Source organism: Dasypus novemcinctus, chromosome 10, assembly GCF_030445035.2.
Source record: "Dasypus novemcinctus isolate mDasNov1 chromosome 10, mDasNov1.1.hap2, whole genome shotgun sequence".
In the NCBI taxonomy this organism is placed as follows: Eukaryota; Metazoa; Chordata; class Mammalia; order Cingulata; family Dasypodidae; genus Dasypus; species Dasypus novemcinctus.
The window spans coordinates 75609766-75629377 of record NC_080682.1 but is presented as its reverse complement, the minus strand read 5'-3'; the positions used below and the strand labels follow the sequence as shown (position 1 = coordinate 75629377).

The window sequence follows — 19612 nt, the reverse complement described above, 5'->3', positions numbered from 1 at the left end:
ATTCCTCAAGGATTAGGGTGGTTACAGTCAGCACCCCACAGGTCTGAGAGGGGTAGGCCTGTCCCCCATGGATTAGGGAAGGCCAGGTGGTCAACTCGTTGCTCTGAGAGGGTTGAGCCTGTTTGCCAAAGATTAGGGGGAATGTTGTGTTCACGTCACTGTATTAGGGGTATTAAGACTCTAACCCAAAGATTGGGTGAGGTGTGGCAATCACCCCAACACTCTTGGAGGGAGAGGTCTGAAGCTTGGTCAACACCCAGATGCTTAATGAGGGTGGAACCAAGAAAACGGCCATTAGGCAAGCATGTGGAAAGGATGGGTTCCTTTAAGGCACCAAAGAAAAGAAACCATCATCTTAAGAATGACTCTCAGACTGAAACTGAATGGAGGATTCCCTGCAGGTTTACTGAACTGTAGAGGACCCATGACTCATGTTTCTCTCCAATTTCTCCTTATTGTAACAAAAATGTTTATCCTTTGTCCCTCTGTGAATTGGAAACAGATAAATTGTTTTGCAAGCTTCAGATGTCTACAGCAGACAGGACTTTGCCCCAAGACCAACTGTATTTCTTTAAATTGATTGTGATATGATTTAGTACTTGCATTGTTACTGATTTAAGGTTTTTTCAAATATTGTAATGTCTTTTTGGAATTCAGAGGGTAGAGTGTAGCAGTTTGATATGGTTATGAATTCTAAAAATAGGTATTAGATTATGTTTATAATCTAGTCTGTACCTGGGCATGATTAAGTTATGATTAGGGCTTTGATTGGGCCAAGTTATTTATCTGTGAGGACTCAGATAAAAAACATGGCAAAGGACAGGTTTGAGGGTTTCTGATGTTGGAGTTTTGATGCTGGAGTTTGATGCTGAAGCCTTAAGCTGGAGTCCCGGGAAGTAAGCTCACAGAGGAAACAGAAGCAAGCCCAGAAGGAGAGGAACCCTGAGCCCAAGAAAAAGCAAGCCCTGGGAAGAAAGAACCCAGGAAGCCTGAATCCTCACAGACATCAGCAGCAATCTTGCTCCAACACGTGAAAATAGATTTTGGTGAGGGAAGTAACTTATGCTTATGGCCTGGTATCTGTAAGCTCCTACCCCAAATAAACACCCTTTATAAAAATCAACCAATTTCTGGTATTTTCATCAGCACCCCTTTGGCTGACTAACACAACATCCTCCCATTGTTCTGTATATTAACCCGTCAAAATATTTTCACCTCCTAATTCTGTCATCCAACATGTTTTACCCATTGTTCCTCCCTAGTTTCTTTAAGCAAGTTACTTAAGTTAAATTAATTATAACATATAGAGAGAGGCCCTTTAAAAGCCTGTATTTACAACTGGAAGCTGTAACACTTCATACAATAGGGACTATGGAGCCTAGACTTCCGTGCACACAACAGGTACAATGATTCCAAATAACACCCTACAGACCAGCAAATGTTGCTCAGCAAGAGGCAGGAACAGTCCCAAGCTCTCTCTGATGAAAACAGTTCACCCACTCTTAGTCAGAGTTTAGGGAAATCAGGTAGGGAAGGGGCAACTTAGGTTGGAAAATTCATGTAAGCTTGTAACATATCTCCTTAAAACTTTCATATTCCTACTGCGATCACTTCTAGTATAAACATCACAAAAATGAAAAATGTGCACATTGTAAGCATGACACAGTGAAAAAAACGACTGAACTAGGATCAAGGGTCCTCCCTAACATCTGTCCTGTTCAGCATGGAAGCCTCCCGCTGCGTGGTAGCTAACTAACACTTGAACTATGGCTGGCCAAACTGAGGCAGTCTGTAAAGAAACATACACACCAGGGCACAAAGACTTAGTCTGAAAAAATGAATATAAAATATCTCATTAATATGTTTATATTGAAGACATAATGAAATGATATTTTAGATATATTGGATTAAATAAAAACTTGATTAAAATTAATTTCATCTACATGTTACAACACAGGTGAATCTTGAAAACATCACGTCAAGTGGAAGAAACCAGGCACAGAAAGTCACATATTGTATGTGAAGTACCAGAAAAGGCAAATCCATAAAGACAGTAAGTAGAGGGGTGGGCATAAAGTGAAGTGACCACTATTGGAGTGGGGAAACAGTTTCTTTTGGGTGGTGATGAAACTATTCTAATATTATATACTGGTGGTGGTTGCACAACTTTGTGAATATACTAAAAACCAATGAATTGAACACTTTAAAAGGGTGAGTTTTATGGTGTTGACTTGTATCTCAATAAAGCTGTTATTTACATAACTAATTTCACCTGCTTCTTTTTACTTTTATAAATGGGGCTACTAGAAAATTTTAAATTACATGTGGCTCATGTTATATTTCTGTTGGACAGCACTAGCCTCCTTCATTTGCCTAGCTTAGCGACTTCAGGCAAGTCACTTTTATCAGGACCTGTTTCCTCATTCGAACCATTTCCCCTACTTAAAATTCTAATTTGCTTTTATTTATTTACCTTTTGTAAAACCATAAAATTTTTGCTCCATGACATCAAAATACTGAAAATTGCTCCTGTGAGAATAAGTAGAAATAAAGGGGTCTAGAATAGATAAAGAAGGAACAGAGATTTTTTTGCAATAAAGTTTGGGGAAGGAAACAAGAAAAGACATACATATGGGGCTAATAAAAATGGAGCACAGGAAGTGGAAATCATTGACAGTGGAAGGCAGAGGGCTTTCATACGGAAAGGAAGAAACCATGAGAGAGGGGGTGGCACTTCTGGGGTACACATTTCCTGCTATGAAAGAAAACATATTTATAAGTATCTTCATGAAACCACAGGAAAAAAAAGATTCTGAAAAATGTCTAGCAATGGCTAAATAGAAATTAATAACACAGTTCCCATTATTACTAATTTTAGAATTGTAAAATGTCACTAATGTATTTCCTTTATTGTCTTACTTCACAAAAGTTTAAAATGACTGTGAGGGCTGACAAAGGTTTTTCAAGGAATCACTCACTACCTCCATCCCTGTGACCCAATTTTTTCCAGTAGACCCTAAGTCTTCAACTCGAATTTTCCGCGTGGGTTTTCAGGCACCCCGCCTTTTATCCTGGGAAGGGATAATTGTAACTCCCTGGAAAATGCAATGCCAACTCTAAAATTCAGTTCGCACGAAAGATAATGTCGCTACTGTTACCAAGATGCTCTCAGCATGACTTTAACAGGATGGTGGAAGCTAAACATTAGGAGTTAAATATTAGGTGCTGTCCTTACCTCAATGACCTGGGGAACCACACATCTTTGAGGCCCATGGGGAACTCCTAATTGGCCAAATGAGTTGGAGCCACATGATAGAACTTGACCATTTTCTGCAAAATTCAAGTATGTAAATCGCAATTCAAGTACTATTCTGCAATCCAGCTTCACAGAGTCCAAACGGTTCTGCCCAACCATATTTACCAGAAAATAATCATCACTGAGAAAAAGCCACCGTCATTGCTACAGTGACCTCTAGTTTCCTCCTATTTCCCCACCACTTTCTCCCAGGAGTTACCCTATGCTAGCACCACTGGCCAGCCAGCCGGGCACATGATCATACTGTACAGGAAGGGACCAACAAAGGTGATCTAGTCCATCCAGCGGTGTCTGGCAAAAGTTCTCAGCCCAAGCTCCTTTATTATGAAAACTCTCCTTGCAAAGGCATCTCACAACTTTCCTTGTCAACCAGAGAAAACACATGTGTTTTTTGGTTTTGTTTTTGCTTTTGTTTTTGTTTAAAAAAAAAAAAAAAAAGGCTTTCATTTCATCAGCATTACCACCATCATGCTCTTCTTACCCAAAGCCCTGATGGTGATATAGATTTACCCAGAATGAACATACCTGTGAGTATAATGGTAAAATCCCAGCCACAGGCCACCTGTTGGACAGGACAGCCACGGAGAGACATGCAGGGGGTAAAACACAGAACACCCTCCATGTGACCAAGTCCCAGTTGCCCATCTTTGTTCAGGCCACAAACAAAAAGACCTCCTCCGTCTGCAAAATAAAAAGCTCCAATGATAGTGTACAGAGAGGAAATTACAACTGCAAAGGGGAAAAAAAGGTTTCACTGATAATTTAGAATCACAGTAACTTTTTTCCCTACCCAAATTAATAAGCCATGTATGTTAATGTATTGTGATGCCAAACGGCATAGGGCCATGGGGCTAAAATCTGATATCTAAATGGAAAGTCCAAGTCCTGGAGTAGTGACAATCAATCACAAATTAAGCATCTACTATAACAATAAAAGTCAATATTTATTGAGCAGTTAGGATGTGCCAGGTACTCTTCCAAGTTTTACAGGCAGAGGCTACTTATCACAGTGCCTAGGGCCCACAATACTTACAGGGGTCCAGGAAAATGTTTTAACTTTCATTTCTTTTGAAAGAAGAAAAAATATATATAATACTAACAAATACATAACTACAAATCCAGTCTGGCTGATATTATTTAACCGAAGCAGTTGTATTCCTTTATGGATGAAGGGGCCCACAAAGGTAGAAGTACCAAGGACCCATGCACTCATTGTTTGCTCATTGATTCTCATCATCCAACATGTTACAGAGAGATTACATGACTTACTCAAGGCCAGGCAACCAGTAAGTCACCAAACCCAGAGCTAAACCCAAGCAGTTTGATTCCAGAGCTCTTAACTAGGATGCAATATGCCTCCTCAGCAATACCATAGCACTTGTAGTACTTGTAAGTACTACCCCAGGTACTGAGAGGAAAGATTAAGGAAAAAACAAGATTCTTGCTCTAAAGGAATATTCAATCGAACTACAAAGACTCTAACCCATATGTGTAAGTTAAATAGCAACATATGGGGTAAAATGTGACACATGTTGCAATTCTGCCACTAATCTGCCTTGTGACCTTAAGCAATCAGTTTTCCTCTCTCATTTTTATAATGAAGAAAACGGGCCCAGAAGATCTCTAAGGTCCTGTTAGCTCAGACAACCTAGGATTCCCTGATGATAACTTGGCTCTTTCACAAACATGTTTTTCTCCTTAAAATGCAAAAGGCTGAAAGATGGCAATATAACACCCTAGGGGAAAATGTCTAAACAAGAAACTGAGCAGCTCCCTACTCCTGACAGAAGTTACCTGTGACAACTGCGGAGTGGCCTCCTCCTCCTGTGATCCTCCTGACACATCCAGGTTGACAGAAGTCATTCAGTTGCTGGGGCAAAAGCACATCCTCCTTATGACCAAGGCCAAGTTGCCCATAGCTATTTGCACCCTATGGATAAAATAAGCCAAGGATGAAAAATATGGGAACCACCCCTTACCGTCACTATCGTCCTCATCCTGATACACATCTTAGAGCCCATAACATGAGACTTTGTAGGCTCCATTCTTAAGAGGTTGTTACATACAATCCATTCTTTAATGGTGTCCCCATTCCCAGCACGCCACGATTTCCACATCAGAGCTGCCTTAGCATCCACAACTAATCAATCCAGTGACGGTCCTCAGCTTCCCTTTCAAATGCCACATCGCTCCTGTGTTATCTTTGGGTGGAGGCATGGGGTTCCTTCTGATAATGACTAATGACCAGGGGAGGCTAAGGAAAGAAGCTATGAAGGGGAAATGGGGACAAAGTGGACAGGAAATACACTGGGACTAGCTCTTGTCCACCTCCCCACACCCTCACCAGGAAAACCAGCAACAACTTTTTGTAATCAAAGTTACCTAAAGATTTTGTGTCCTCAAGCAGGGCACATCACTGTTCTATCATCTGCACAGTGAAAGAGGTTGGCAATGATCTCTAAGGGCCTGTCCAACTACAATGTTTAGTGATTCCAAGATTCACACGGTGATAATCCTTTAAAGGAGCAGACCGCCCTTGGTGGGCAATATGTCTATTGCTATTATGTGATATAGATCCAGAATCCCTAATCTGAAACTCTTGCAGCCAAGTGTATTTTATAGATTTTAGAAAGATAATAGAGTGTATATATTATTTATTTTGGAACACTACTGCAAGGTCCAGGGCAGTATCTCATAAGCAAGAAACAAATACTCAATAAGTGGGTAAAGACTATAAATGGCCTTGTATCAAGTCAGTTTGGAGTTTTCAGAGCTTTTGTATTCAGATGGAAGATAAGGGACTGTAGACCTGCTGGGAAAATCTTTTTAAGATTTTAGAAATATTTATAATTTTTCCTGGTTGACTCTTTCTGGAATAAAGTAATGAAACCTTTAAAATGTGTTTGTTTTTGAAGACATGTGAATGAGGGAAAGTGATTTAAAACAACTACAAAAATACATGTACACACACACACAATCCTGTTCCCCTGTAGTATATTTCACAGCCAACCTCGCTTGCAAGGTTGGAAGCTGGAAGAGCAAGTCGTGGCAGGGGCAGGACCCAGAGGCCCACAGGGGTAAATTAGCTCCCAATTACTGAAGGCTTCCCTGCGTACTGGGCACTGTCATTTAATCTTCAAAACAATCTGGGAGATGGCATTACCACTCCCATTTTACAGATGAAGAAACTAAGGCTGAGAGGTTAAGTAACTTTCAACAGTCATACAGCTGGTAAGCAGCAAGTCAAATGCCCAGGCCCAGCTCTTTTCATTATACCACATCTAAGTGGGAAAAAAAAAAAAAAAGGACATATGATGAACAAGCCCAGAGCTTACCTAGCAGAAGGCTAACTTTATGACCCTATCTAAAATAGTACTCTCATCATTTTATCTCCTTTTTCTGTATTTTTTTTCTTCTTAGCACTTACTACTCCCTGACATTACAATATATATTTATTTGTTTACTGTCTACCTCTTCCACTAGTAGGTAAGCTCCATGAAAACTAGAACTTTGTTTTGCTCGCTGCTACTTCCCTTGCACCTGGAACCATACTGGCCTACAGAAAGTGTGCATGTATTTACGTGATGAGTGAATGTAAGATCCTTTAAGTCCACCCCTAGAAAAGACCGAATAAAAACTGTTGCACAATGTGAAGTGCAGAACACATGCACAGGATTTCTCCAACTGCTGTGCCTCTAGTGTTCTAAGATCTCTGTGACTGCCCCATTCCCAGGGATGCAGGCTGCTGAACATCTGAGGAAAAGTGAAGCACCAGCACACTGGAATTCAAATTCTGGCACCCAATTTCTATAATGCAGTCAAGAGGCCCTGTATTTGTCAGCCAAAGGAATGCTGACGCAAAATACCAGAAACTGGTTGGCTATTTTAAAGGGTATTTATTTGGGGTAGGAGCTTACAGATATCAGGCCATAAAGCATAAGTTACTTCCCTCACCAAAGTCTATTTTCATGTATTGGAGCAGATGGCTGCTGACGTCTGCAAATGTTCAGGCTTCCTGGGTTCTTCCCTTCCAGGGTTCTTCTTCTCTCTCTGGGTTCAGGGTTCCTCTCGTCCCAGGGCTTGCTTCTTCCTGGGCTCAGCATTCTTCTTTTCCTGGGGCTTGCTTCTCTTTCCTCTGTGAGCTTACTTCCCAGGGCTCCAGCTTAAAGCTTCAGCATCAAACTCCAACATCAAAACACCAACAACAAAAACCCCCAACTCTGTCCTTTGCCATGCCATGCCTAATGACGTGGCCCAATCAAAGCTGTAATCATAACTTAATCACACCCAGGTACAGACCAGATCACAAACCTAATCCAATATATATTTTTGTAACTCATAGCCATATCAAACTCTACAGGCCCTAAGTCCAGATAGAAGGAAATTTAATACAACCTATCACAGCTCTATTTACTTCCCTCCCTGACAAACATTCCAAGTCCCCTTCCTCCCTACCCTCTCCTTCCCCCTACCCCCCCACAAGACCACAAGGAGATAAATCCCCTCCATACAGATTATGCATCAAGAAAAACAGACCATCAGGCCTCCAAGCCCAGGCAAGGTATCATCTGAAAGGCCTCTAACCACTCAGATCCCAATCTCCCACTGGTGGGAAAAGCCAGAGAGGGCACTCATCCCTGGCACACATTTGATCCCCAATTCAAGTGCCACCTCAAAGACACTGAGCCAGCCAGACTGCTTCAGGCCACACCATGTCCTCCCTTCTGCCAACTGCAGCCTTATGTCTTACAAGTGCTGCCCTGTACTGCTAATTATCTGTTTTAAATCTGCCAACAAATACAGGTTTTAGCAGGAATGTAGTTGATACCCCCTACCCCTTACCCCCTACAGGAGAACTGGAAGTCTTTCACTCTATTTCCCAAAAGACCAGCACATGGCTTAGACAGGGCAGGTACCTATTCATTCATCAACAAATATTACTGAGCACCTATGACACCTATGATGGGCCAGGCAGCAAGCGAGGCACAGGGAACAAGACAGGCACAGTCCCCACCCTAAGACGCTTATGTTTTAGCCAGAGAGTCTGACATTTAACAAAACATGCATGTCATTACAGTTGTCCTAAGTGCTAAGAAGATCTACAGGGCACTCTGTGTGCTGTAACCGCGCGTGGCAGCTGGTACCTGCCACACTCTCCCGTGCACAAACCTTTCTCTCTCCCAGGCAAAGCACGTAAAGATGAACCTGCCTCTCTCAGCGCTCCTGGCAAACCAGCACCAGCCCAGACTCCCACACTACCATACAGTACAAGCAACATCCATCACCGCGGAACGGCAGCAAAAAGGCAGGGTCCCGCCGTGTGCACGGCCAAACACCACCGGCCTTACATCCAAAGGCTGCTCCCTCCGGGCTGCGGTGGGGCTGGAGAAGGGTTTCCCTCTTCCAGGCAATGGGAGGGTGGGCGAGCACAGGTGGCCCCACCGGGCTCTGGGACTAGGCGATCCTCTCTCTACAGGGCCCTCCACGCAGTCTTTCTCTAGCTCTATGTGGGCCCGAGTCTCTAGCAAAACCAGACCCTGGGCAGGCAGGTTCTATCCGCTGCGCCCCAGACCCCATCAGCTAGCAGGCCCCTAAGTCACCTCTTGCAGACCCGTCCCTCCCGGTCTTCTCCTCCTCAGCCCCCACTCGGGACCCTCCAGCCCAGAGCCTGGCTTGGCCCTCCGCCGCTCCGGCCCCAGCCCCAGCTCTGCTCGCGCCGAGGCCCAGAGCCACCGGTGTGTCCCTCTTCCCTCAGTCCCAGGGGCCCCGGCCCGGGGGCGGAGTCACGTACCCAGGCGAAGAGCACCGCCGAGGAAGGGGCGGCCTCCCGGGCTGCCCGCCCGCGCTCCATCAGGGACGCTCCGCCGGCGCTTCCGCGAGGGGCCGGCCCGGAAAGGGGCTGGCGGGGGCGGGGCGACGGGGGGCCGCGGGGGCGGGGGCGGGGCGACGGGGCGGGGGCGGGGAGATGGGCGGGGCGGCGGGGGCGGGGCGGCGGGGCGGGGAGATGGGCGGGGGGGGCGGGGCGACGGGGGGGGGGCGGGGGCGGGGCGACGGGGCGGGGGCGGGGCGACGGGGCGGGGGCGGGGAGATGGGCGGGGAGATGGGCGGGGCCCTGGCGTGGGCGGAGCCAGCGGCGCCGCGGGTCCAGGGCGTCGCGCGCCGTTTCGCCGGCGGCGCCAGTGCTTCGTGCGCCCGCGAGCGAGGCGCAGGCAGGGGTCAGGCCGCGGCCCGGCTCCGCCGCGTCTGCCGCGGTGTCGCCCGCTCCGGCGCGCTGGGAGCATCCCCGCCCCGGCCTCCCGCTGCGCTTGGTGGCTCTGCCTCTCCGTGCCTCCTTTCGCATTCCCTATTTTGAGTAGTAATTTCCTACAAGGGCACTACGCTCCACAGTTCACAAAGCCCCTTCGCGTTTATGTCTCCTTGGAGTCCCACAGCAGTCCGGAGCGGCTGACGGGGCAGGCGTTGTATCACCACTTGATGGTGGGAAAGATCTTGTCCCAGGGTGTTACGAGGAGTGTCTTGGAATCTGCTCTGGTGAGCGTTTGCAAAATCTGAGGAAGCTTCTTGGTAGATTAAGTGTAGTGTCCTCGTCGATTGCTGTCCCGGCAGCCTTCTCACCCTCGGCTGTCCTGGCATGGCCCTGCCCTAGCGCGGGTAATCAAAACCGGGTAATTTTGACCCAACTAAGATTTTCATATAAAATGGCTTTCAACTCTCTTATATACTGCCGGTGAAAGTTAAATAAGCACAATTTTCCTGAAGGAAAATGTGGCAATGCTTATTAAGAATATGAATATATATAATGTTATCCAATAATTCCACTTTGGTTACTTTATCACAAGAACATAATCAGAGCTGTGTACAAAGACTTAGCAGCAAGGTAGTCATTTTAGGTTGATCTAATAGGCTGGAAAAACTTAGAATCTACCGTAAGTCTAAAAATGAATTGGCTACATTAAAACATAGCCAGGCAAAGGAATACTAGGATGACATTAAAACTATATTTTGGAAGGATATTAAATAAGGGAAACTTCATGATACCTTGTTAGAAAAAAAAGTATGATAGCAGTCATACACACACACATTGTGTGATGGATTACAATTGCAGATTATTTTTATTTTATTTTTAGTACATAATCCTCATTTTCTAAGCATGGTCACCATTTTCTTGTGGGTACAAATGGGGTCATATTAAAGATGATAACCATATTCACTATCTCTTGGCCTTCTGCTGACACAGTAGTGCTGGCACAGCTCATCTTTTATGCCTGGGGACCCCTGAGAAGTGTCTCAAGTGAGCTCTTACACAGTTTTTTCTACTCACACCACTCAGAGTTTCTGCCTGTGAGACCATGTGAGGTCAGCACTTCACCTTTACCTCCCCAACCTATGGCATCTGGAGAACATGGATGATTATGCTAAGAAAAACACAAACCTGAAAGAGAAGGAGCAGCTCTTCATTCTCTAGAAACCTTGTTGTGCAGAAAGTTCACTGTGTTTTCCAACTCTTTTCTAAGAGTGGCCTTTTTGTTGCTTTGATCATTCCTTTCAAGGATGTGTAATCGCATGTAAAAATGGATTCTTTCCCATCTCAGATTTGGCTGAGACACCAAGGCAATAGGTACCAATTACTTCCAAAAAAGTGAGAAAAATAAATAAAAACCAAAGTAGAACTTGTGGAGGAGGTGTCTAGAAACAAGCCTGTGACTTCCGATCTGTGAAAGAGGTTGTGGAGGCCAAGAAAGAATTCTCATGGAATAGGCGGAGAGAATCGTCTGTGTGCCATGAGTCTACCCATCTCACGTCTAAGGAAAGGAGATTCAGCACAGTCACATGCAGAGCTTGGTATGCATCTCCCTAAAGTTGAGGTCCTGGCAAGCTGCTGTACACTTCATGCTGAAAAATCCAATGGGTTGTGACTGGATAGCTGCTCTGACAGCTGAAAAAAGAGAGACTGATGCTTTGGAGTCTTTCACACCCAGAGGTTTTCAAGGCAAAGAATGTCTGAGTATCTCCTATGCATGAGAAAATTGGCCAGGGATGATCTTAGACCCTGTCCAAGGGAATTTCTGCAGGATGAGGTAACACCCATAAGATCACTAGAATCCTAGAGGCTGAGGGAGAACACTGCAATAGCTAATCAGAAAAATACATTTACCCATGTCAAAAGATTCTAGGAAATGTGAGAGTGGGAAGGTCATCGAAAAAACCAGGCAAGAAAAAAATCAACATTAAATATATACCCCGTGCAGAAAACACTGATGCCACCTCACAACAGCATTAGATAAGAAAGAACTTTTCTAATCCCTACCTCTCCTCCCCACCACCACCCCTTTCTCTGGAGGAGTCAGAAGCATCCTCATGAGTCAGGAAAGAAGAGCAAGGAAATAAAGAAGCTAAATGCACACCCTCCTTTCTCAGTTCTTGATGAGGAGAAAATTTTTAAATAAAAAATTTTAAACTTTTACACAGGGAACTAGACTTTTTAAATACCAAAATGAGGAAATATTTATGTGTGTTTGTGTGTAATTAGGGGGGGAAAAGATTCTTTATTATTTGAGAGTGAGCAAAAAGGCAAAGCAGGGACCTAAGATATCATCCAAAAAGTCAAGGAGGAATGGTCCAGAGCACCAGTCTTAAGAGAAAGAGGATCTAGGAGAATACAGTTGTTTTCTGATTTCACCCCTTGGATGTACAGGTATCAATACCTTAGCCAAAACACAGCTATATTATCATGTTATATCCCTTAATTCAATTTCTTGGAAATGTTGAGATGTTACAACTGTTTCAATTACAGGCATAATACAGATGTGCCACTATCTCATCCCACTAGTAGTCTGTTTCAGTTGCAGTTCTTGAATGAGGATAAATTCAAACTATTTGATGGCATCACTTTCAGATGCCTTATCTCGCCATGAGAGGAACATATAAAGCATTTCTGGCCATACAGATTATATTTCTGTATCACAAATGTTTAGAAAATGTTTCCATTAAATTCTCTTACTTGATCCTTCCAACATCCCTGGCATCATTATAAGTATTGTTAGGATTATTATTTTATAGATGAGAAAACTAAGCCTTAAAGAAGTTAAATTATTTATTCCAAGGTCAGATTTCTGCTTTCAATAAAGGCAAATTAGGGAAGCAGATGTGACTCAAGTGATAGAACTTCTGCCTACCATAGAGGAGGATCTGGGTTCGATCCCTGGGGCGTCCTGGTGAAAAAGAAAAGAAAGCATGCCCACACAGCAAGCCAGTGCCCATAAGAGTGCCTGCACGGTGAGCCAGTGCCCAAGCGAGTGCCCGCATGGTGAACCAGTGCCCCACACAAGTGAGTCATGCAGCAAAATGACACATCAAAAAAAAGACATGGGGAGAGTCAAGGTGAAGCAGAGCAGAAACCAAGAACTGAGGTGGCACAATTGACAGGGAACTCTCTCCCTGTCAGAGGTCTCTGGGATCAAATGCCCGTGAATCCTAGAGGAGAGAAAATGTGAAGAGAAGACAACACAGCAAAAACAGCAGGGCAGGAGGAGGGGAAGAGTGGAAAATAAATCTTTTTTAAAAAGGCAAATTAGCTAGCTGAAGGCCAGTTTCTACCAAAAACAACTAGAAAATGCTGGACAAAGTATTTTTTTTTAATCTGTTTGAAGTCATGGAGAACTATCAAATCAGCAAGAACTGAAAAATCAAGATCTGGAAGCTGAGGTATTATTTTTGGCATTACTGTTCTCCTTGAAGCATTTGCTAATTGGAAAGCAGTGTCTTGGAGGCTAAGAAACTGTGGGGAAAGTAAGCTGAGAAACTGAAAGAGTTTTCAGCAATCTTACAGTGAGAGAAAGGAAAGGAGGGGACAAAAATTGGAATTTAGGATCCTCAAAGAGAAGCCTTGGTACACACCCATAGCTTTCTGTTTGCATTTCTAAAGGGCTACAGCCTGATATTAAGGAAGAACTGGACATAGACCAATGCACACAAAATGGCTCAATTCCTAATTGACCAAGAAGATATGTCCATAGCATTACATCCTGCCTGCTAAAAGCAAACGTTAATCCCCTCTAGAAAGAGATAAAATCACCCAAAGTCTCAGTTATCTCATACAAAATATCTTACATGCAATAAAAAGTTACCAGGCAAGAAGACAAAACTATATGAGCAAAAACTAAGAAAAAAACAAAAACAGACAATAGAAACAGATCCCTATGAGACAAAGATGTAGACTTTAAAAATAACTTATTAATAGTTGTGAGGGCAGGGAGAGAAGGAAGAGATGTGATGTGGGGGTATTTTTGGGACTTGGAGTTGTCCTAAATGATATTGCAGGGACAGATGCTGGACATTATATATCCTGCCATAACCCACTGAATGGACTGGGGGAGAGTGTAAACTACAATGTAAACTATAATCCAGGCAGCAATGCTCCAAAATGTTTTCACCAAATGCATCGAATGTGCCACAATGATGAAAAAGGCTGTTGATGTGGGAGGAGGGGGTGGGGTGGGGTGTGGGGTATATGGGAACCTCTTATATATTTTTTTTAAAGATTTATTTATTTATTTATTTATCTCCCCTTCCCCTCCCCCCACCCCAGTTGTCTGTTCTCTGTGTCTATCTGCTGCGTCTTCTTTGTCCGCTTCTGTTGCTGTCAGCAGCACAGGAATCTGTGTTTCTTTTTGCGTCATCTTGTTGTGTCAGTTCTCCGTGTGTGCGGCACCATTCCTGGGCAGGCTGCACTTTCTTTCGCGCTGGGCGGCTCTCCTTACGGGGCGCACTCCTTGCGCGTGGGGCTCCCCTACAGGGGGGGCACCCCTGTGTGGCAGGGCACTCCTTGCGTGCATCAGCACTGCGCATGGGCCAGCTCCACATGGGTCAAGGAGGCCCGGGGTTTGAACTGCGGACCTCCCATGTGGTAGACGGATGCCCTAACCACTGGGCCAAGTCCGCCACCCCTCTTATATTTTTTAATGTAATATTCTTGTGATCTATGTATCTTTTTTTTTAAAAGGCAATTAAATTTAAAAATTTCCCAGAAAATCTTATTAATATGATCAAGAAATTAGAGGACAAGAAGGAGAATTTCAAACAGTAAAAAATAAATGTGAATTCTAAAAAGTAAATTAATTAAAATTAAGAACCCAATAGATATGTATCAATAAATCAAGCAGCACTGAAAGGAGGATTAGTGAACTGGAAGAGGGGTCAGAATAAAATAATCAGATTGAAACACAGTTGTTCTCTGGTGATTTTATTGTCCATAAAGTGGTAAATAATTAGAAATAATTTATATTGGACTTATTAAGTCAAGAATAAATATTGCAATATCTAGGGCAACTTCTGAAAGAATAATAAAGGATGGAATAACTAACAAACTAAGAAGGAAGAAACAGGATAATAAAAAATAATCCAAAAGAAGAACTAATGGTAAAAATAGAAAGTACATTATAAATTATATAGATTTGAACTTAGCTACATCAGTTATTACATTAAATATAAACAATTCTTGTGAGAGCACATAGTTATTTAAGTGGAAGAGCCAAACTTAATACTCATTTTTCTAGCCAAAACTCGAATTTCATTGCTGTTTAAAAATATCCCTTGACCACTCAAAGGCTCATTTTCTCATCCACAAAATATAAATATTTGCCCAAAGTACTTCACAAATGACACATTGTGTGTGAAAGTGTTTTGTAAAGAAAATGCATTAAAATATAAGAGATAATAAATAAGTTATTAACTAAGTGAATATATTTTAATGCATGTATATTGTTCACAGAACTGGTAGTTCAAGTGGCGTGGCTATGATATAGTCCTAATTATTCCAAGTCTAAAGGACTGAATGCCTTAAAAATGCAAAGCAAGGGAAGCAGACTTGGCCCAGTGGTTAGGGCATCCGCCTACCACATGGGAGGTCCACGGTTCAAACCCCGGGCCTCCTTGACCCATGTGGAGCTGGCCATGCGCAGTGCTGATGCGCGCAGGGAGTGCCCTGCCACGCAGGGATGTGACCCCATAGGGGAGCCCCACTCACAAGGAGTGTGCCCCATAAGGAGAGCCACCAGAGCGAAAGAAAGTGCAGCCTGCCCAAGAACGGCACCACCCACACGGAGAGCTGACACAGCAAGATGACAAAACAAAAAGAAACACAGATTCCCGTGCCGCTGACAACAACAGAAGCGGACAAAGAAGAACACACAGCAGATAGACACAGAGAACAGACAACTTGGGCGGGGGAAGGGGGGAAGGGGAGAGAAATTAAATAAATAAATCTTTTTTTAAAAATGCATAGCATGATAACAAAAGGGACTAAAGAAATTCATGCTTCCACTTTGAAGAAACAATTCTAAATATAAACTTTGGGTCTTCAACTTCCAGCCATGATGGAGTAACAAGGACCAGATTCATCTTCCCACCTTAAACATCTAAAACACTGGACAAGTATATAAAATGTTAGATTCAGGCATTGGAACTGAAAGGAGAAATAAACAAATCCACACATATGGTTGAAGATTTCAACACCCCAGTGCCCTAAAAGGGTTAATACTGCAGGCCTAGGCTGCTATCTTTAGAGGGGACTGCTTGCCACATTGAGCATCTGTGAACCTGGATTTCAAGAAAGTTCCCATTATTCCCTAACTGCAAAGGATGGTTACCTCACCTTGTGCCTAGAATGTTCATGCAAACAGTAGGGTTTATGCTGAACACCTGCTTTCCTGCTGGAAATGTGGAATTTTGGTACATGCTAGGCAGAGGTTGTCTACATGACTAGCCTCAATAAAAATCTTGGGCACTGAGTCTCTAATGGGATTCCATGGGCAGAAACATCACCCACTTGTGGCTGCAGTTTCCTTGCTATGGGAGAAGTTGATCCCTCAAGGGAGCGAGAGAGCTTAAGGAAGCCTCCACCTGGGTTTCTCAGATTCTGCCTGTGTCTTTTCCCCTGTGAGCCAGCTGTGTATCTGTAGTATGTCACTGTAATGAATGTTAGCCACGAGTACAATTATAGACTGAGTCTCATGAATTCTTCTAGTGAATCTCTGAATGTGGGAGTAATTTGGGGGACCTCTACAAACCCCTTCACAATAATTGATGGAACAAGTAGAAAGAAAAATAAGCATGGATAGAAACTTGAACATTAGCAATTAATTTTACCTAACTGATATTTATAGAACACTCCGTTCCATTCAGCAACAGCAGATACACTTTCTTTTTAAGTGCACGCAGAACAAGATAGATCATGTTCTGGACCATAAAGTAAGTCTTTGCTTTCTACCACAGTTGAATTAAATTAGAAATCAATAACAGGAAGTTATCTGGGAAATCCTCCAATATTTGGAAACTACACAACAGCCTTCTTTTAAATAACGCATAGGTCAAAGAAAAAATCAAAAGAGAAATTAGAAAAATATTTTGAATTAAATGAAAATAAAAACAACATAAAATTTGTGGGATGCAGATGAAACAGTGCTCAGAGGGAAGGTTAGAGAATTAAATGCTTTCTTAGAAAAGTAGAACAGTTTAAAAATCCATCAATGAGCTATGCATCCATCATAAACTAGAAAAATAAAAGCAAATTAATACCCAAATAAAAACAAACTTTAGTTAATATGGCTTTATAGGAGATCTCTGGTTAGGAGAGTGACTATACTAACGATTCTTTATATGTGGTTAATAAGTCTCTTTTTTTACAAAGTATTCTCACAAGATTTTCTAATTTCTCCAATAACCCAGGGAAGCAGACTTAGGTCATTTTACAAGTGAGGAAAGCGAGATTCAGACTTTGCCAAGAATTCTGAAAAGTGACTACTAGATTCCAGAAGTGTTCGATTTCTCTCATGTCTTAAGAGGTATAAGGATATGATAGATTTCTTAAGGTGATAAAATTTGCTAATATAAAATTTAAATTAGTTTTAACGTGACATTTTTGACAAGAAAAATACTTAACAACATTAATTTTGTGTATATTTATTATCCAGTAAAATAACAAGTTTACAAATCATAAATGTACATTACATAGTAAAACAAAGAATAGACTGAAATAGACCAAATTATCTTTAAACTATTTCTACTTAAGATATGAACTCTATTATATTTTCCTTTAAAGAATTCCAGAGGTTTTTTTTCCTATTTGGGAGCTAACTTAAAAATAATATTAATTCTATATATTTCAGTTGGTTTCTATTTGAATAACTCCAAATGACAAAATAACCAGATTAATAAATGCAACTGTTCTGATAAACAGCTTTTAGAGTTTTCCTCAAAAGGCACGAGCATACTATCTATGTGTCTGAGTAACGACTCACTGATTAACAATTCTGAGTCATCTTTTAGTTCATTCAATTTCATTCTCATACTTGAGGAAACTATCAACATATTCCTAGATGCCCTGAAGAAATATTTTTAAATGCCTAGAAATTCTAAAACTGTCAGGACTCCTGATTCGCCAAATATCCCAAATCTAGAGGTTACACAAAAGAACTGAAATTAATCATTAAACATTTCCATTATTTTGACATTGTGAATCAAAAAGGTAGCAGCTCTAACATTTATATACGCTTTGCGTGTTTTGGTCATAGACTGATTTTTAAATGTCATCATTTTAAAATTCAATAACTATGATTTTTACCATGGTCAGCACTGTATGAAAATAACCAGAAACAATATGCGTAATTCATTAGAACCCAGTTTTATTATGACTAGCTTACAACAGATTTTCTTGCAACCAAGTGGACTAAGTATAAATTAACTAATCAATATTTCAAATAATTTTAGATTAATTGACAGATCTATTTACTAATAAATGCATACTTATATAAAGATCTATTTCTGAACTCCATCTGCCATGACCATAGAACCTGTGGGTCTCTATAGCCCTCAGCAGAACCATGCAGCTGGACTTAGATGTGATCTTTGTCCACAAGTCTGTCCTTTTACTTTTACTGGAACTGTAGTTGGTGCTGGGGTTTAATGTATACCCAGGGGACCTGAATCTCTGGACTGACCATGTGATAGCCAGGCCCTGAGCCTCAACAGACTTCCAACTCCTACACTCTGGTTTATTGGACTTACCCCACTCGTCTAACATGGAGGTGAAGAAGGTCAGCCACCACACAGGGAGCCAAGACTGCCTGCAACTGAAAGCAGGAGAATTGCAGCCAGCATCCATCTAGGATCTAAACCCCCTCTTGATATAGATGTGGAGTGGACACGACCATTCTAAGGTCCACAGGATGGAGGAATAGAGTATGGATTAGAGTACACTTACTGATATTCTATTCATGAAATATTGTGATTAGTAATCAAAGAAAATGTGGCATTGGTGTGGAGAAAGTGGCCATGGTGGCTGCTGGGGGTAGGGAGTGGGAGGAAGAGATGAGACGTGGGGGCGTTTTTGGAACTTGGAGTTGTCCTGGGTGGTGCTGCAGGGACAGTTACCGGACATTGTACGTCCTCCCATGGCCCACTGGGTGGACTGTGGGAGAGTGTGGGCTATGGTGTGGACCATTGACCATGAGGTGCAGCGGTGCTCAGAGATGTATTCACCAAGTGCAATGAAAGTCTCATGATGATGGAGGAGAATGTTGTCATGGGGGGAGGAGTGAGGGGGTGAGGGATATATGGGGACCTCATATTTTTTTAATGTAATATTAAAAAAATAAAGACAAAAAAAGATCTATTTCTATTCTATTTTCATGGGTAACAAATTAAATACATTTTTAAAGATTTTTATGATTTCTTTCGATGACTGAAAAAGTATTAAAATTAGGATTTGCTGAAATAAAACATGTTTAATGGTACACACTCACCATTAATATGAAAAAAAAATATGGACACAGTTTTTTAAGTAGTCGAATAAGCTTGCAAAACTGACTGGGAATGTGACAATTAGTATACTATCAGCAGAAATGAGATTACTGGGAGAGGAAGCTGAAGGGTGTAGTATTTAGATGATTCTGAGTGTCCTTTTTGGACCAGTCAAGTTTGAGCTACCTAGCATGGCTGCCATACTGCATAACCCCATTTTATTCTATGTGAATGGTGCCACTGAAAGTTGAACAATAACCCCCTAATTTATGGGGCATCTCAATAGAAGTGTCCAGAAGGCAGCTGAAAATAAGAGGTAAAAACTCAGAAAGATCCATGGCTAGAACTGCAAATAGAGTCATCCACAGAGAAATAAAAATTTGAAGTCATAGACGTGAATGACATTCCCCATGGAAAGATGGCAGAGAGAGAATTGGACCAAAGACAGAAACTTGAAGAAAGCCCTCATTTAGTAGGTAGGGAGAGGAAAGGAGCAAA

At 42.3% G+C, this 19612-nt stretch overlaps 1 protein-coding gene across 2 annotated transcripts in view; it reads right to left on the bottom strand.

Annotated features, from left to right (window-relative positions):
• SERGEF (secretion regulating guanine nucleotide exchange factor) overlaps nucleotides 1–9211 on the bottom strand; it is a 295047-nt gene extending 285836 nt beyond the window's left edge. Inside the window, exons 1-4 of one of the 2 annotated variants that reach the window (XM_058305664.2) lie at nucleotides 9108–9211; nucleotides 5111–5246; nucleotides 3842–3997; nucleotides 3236–3330 (exon numbers count right to left, since the gene is read on the bottom strand). In XM_058305664.2, the coding sequence (XP_058161647.1) occupies nucleotides 3236–3330; nucleotides 3842–3997; nucleotides 5111–5246; nucleotides 9108–9167 (447 nt within the window). In that variant the 5' untranslated portion in view covers nucleotides 9168–9211. Of the gene's footprint in view, nucleotides 1–3235; nucleotides 3331–3841; nucleotides 3998–5110; nucleotides 5247–7270 lie in introns of both variants that reach the window. The other variant, XM_071218152.1, reaches the window with a different exon arrangement.
• Between the last annotated feature and the right edge of the window lie 10401 nt (nucleotides 9212–19612).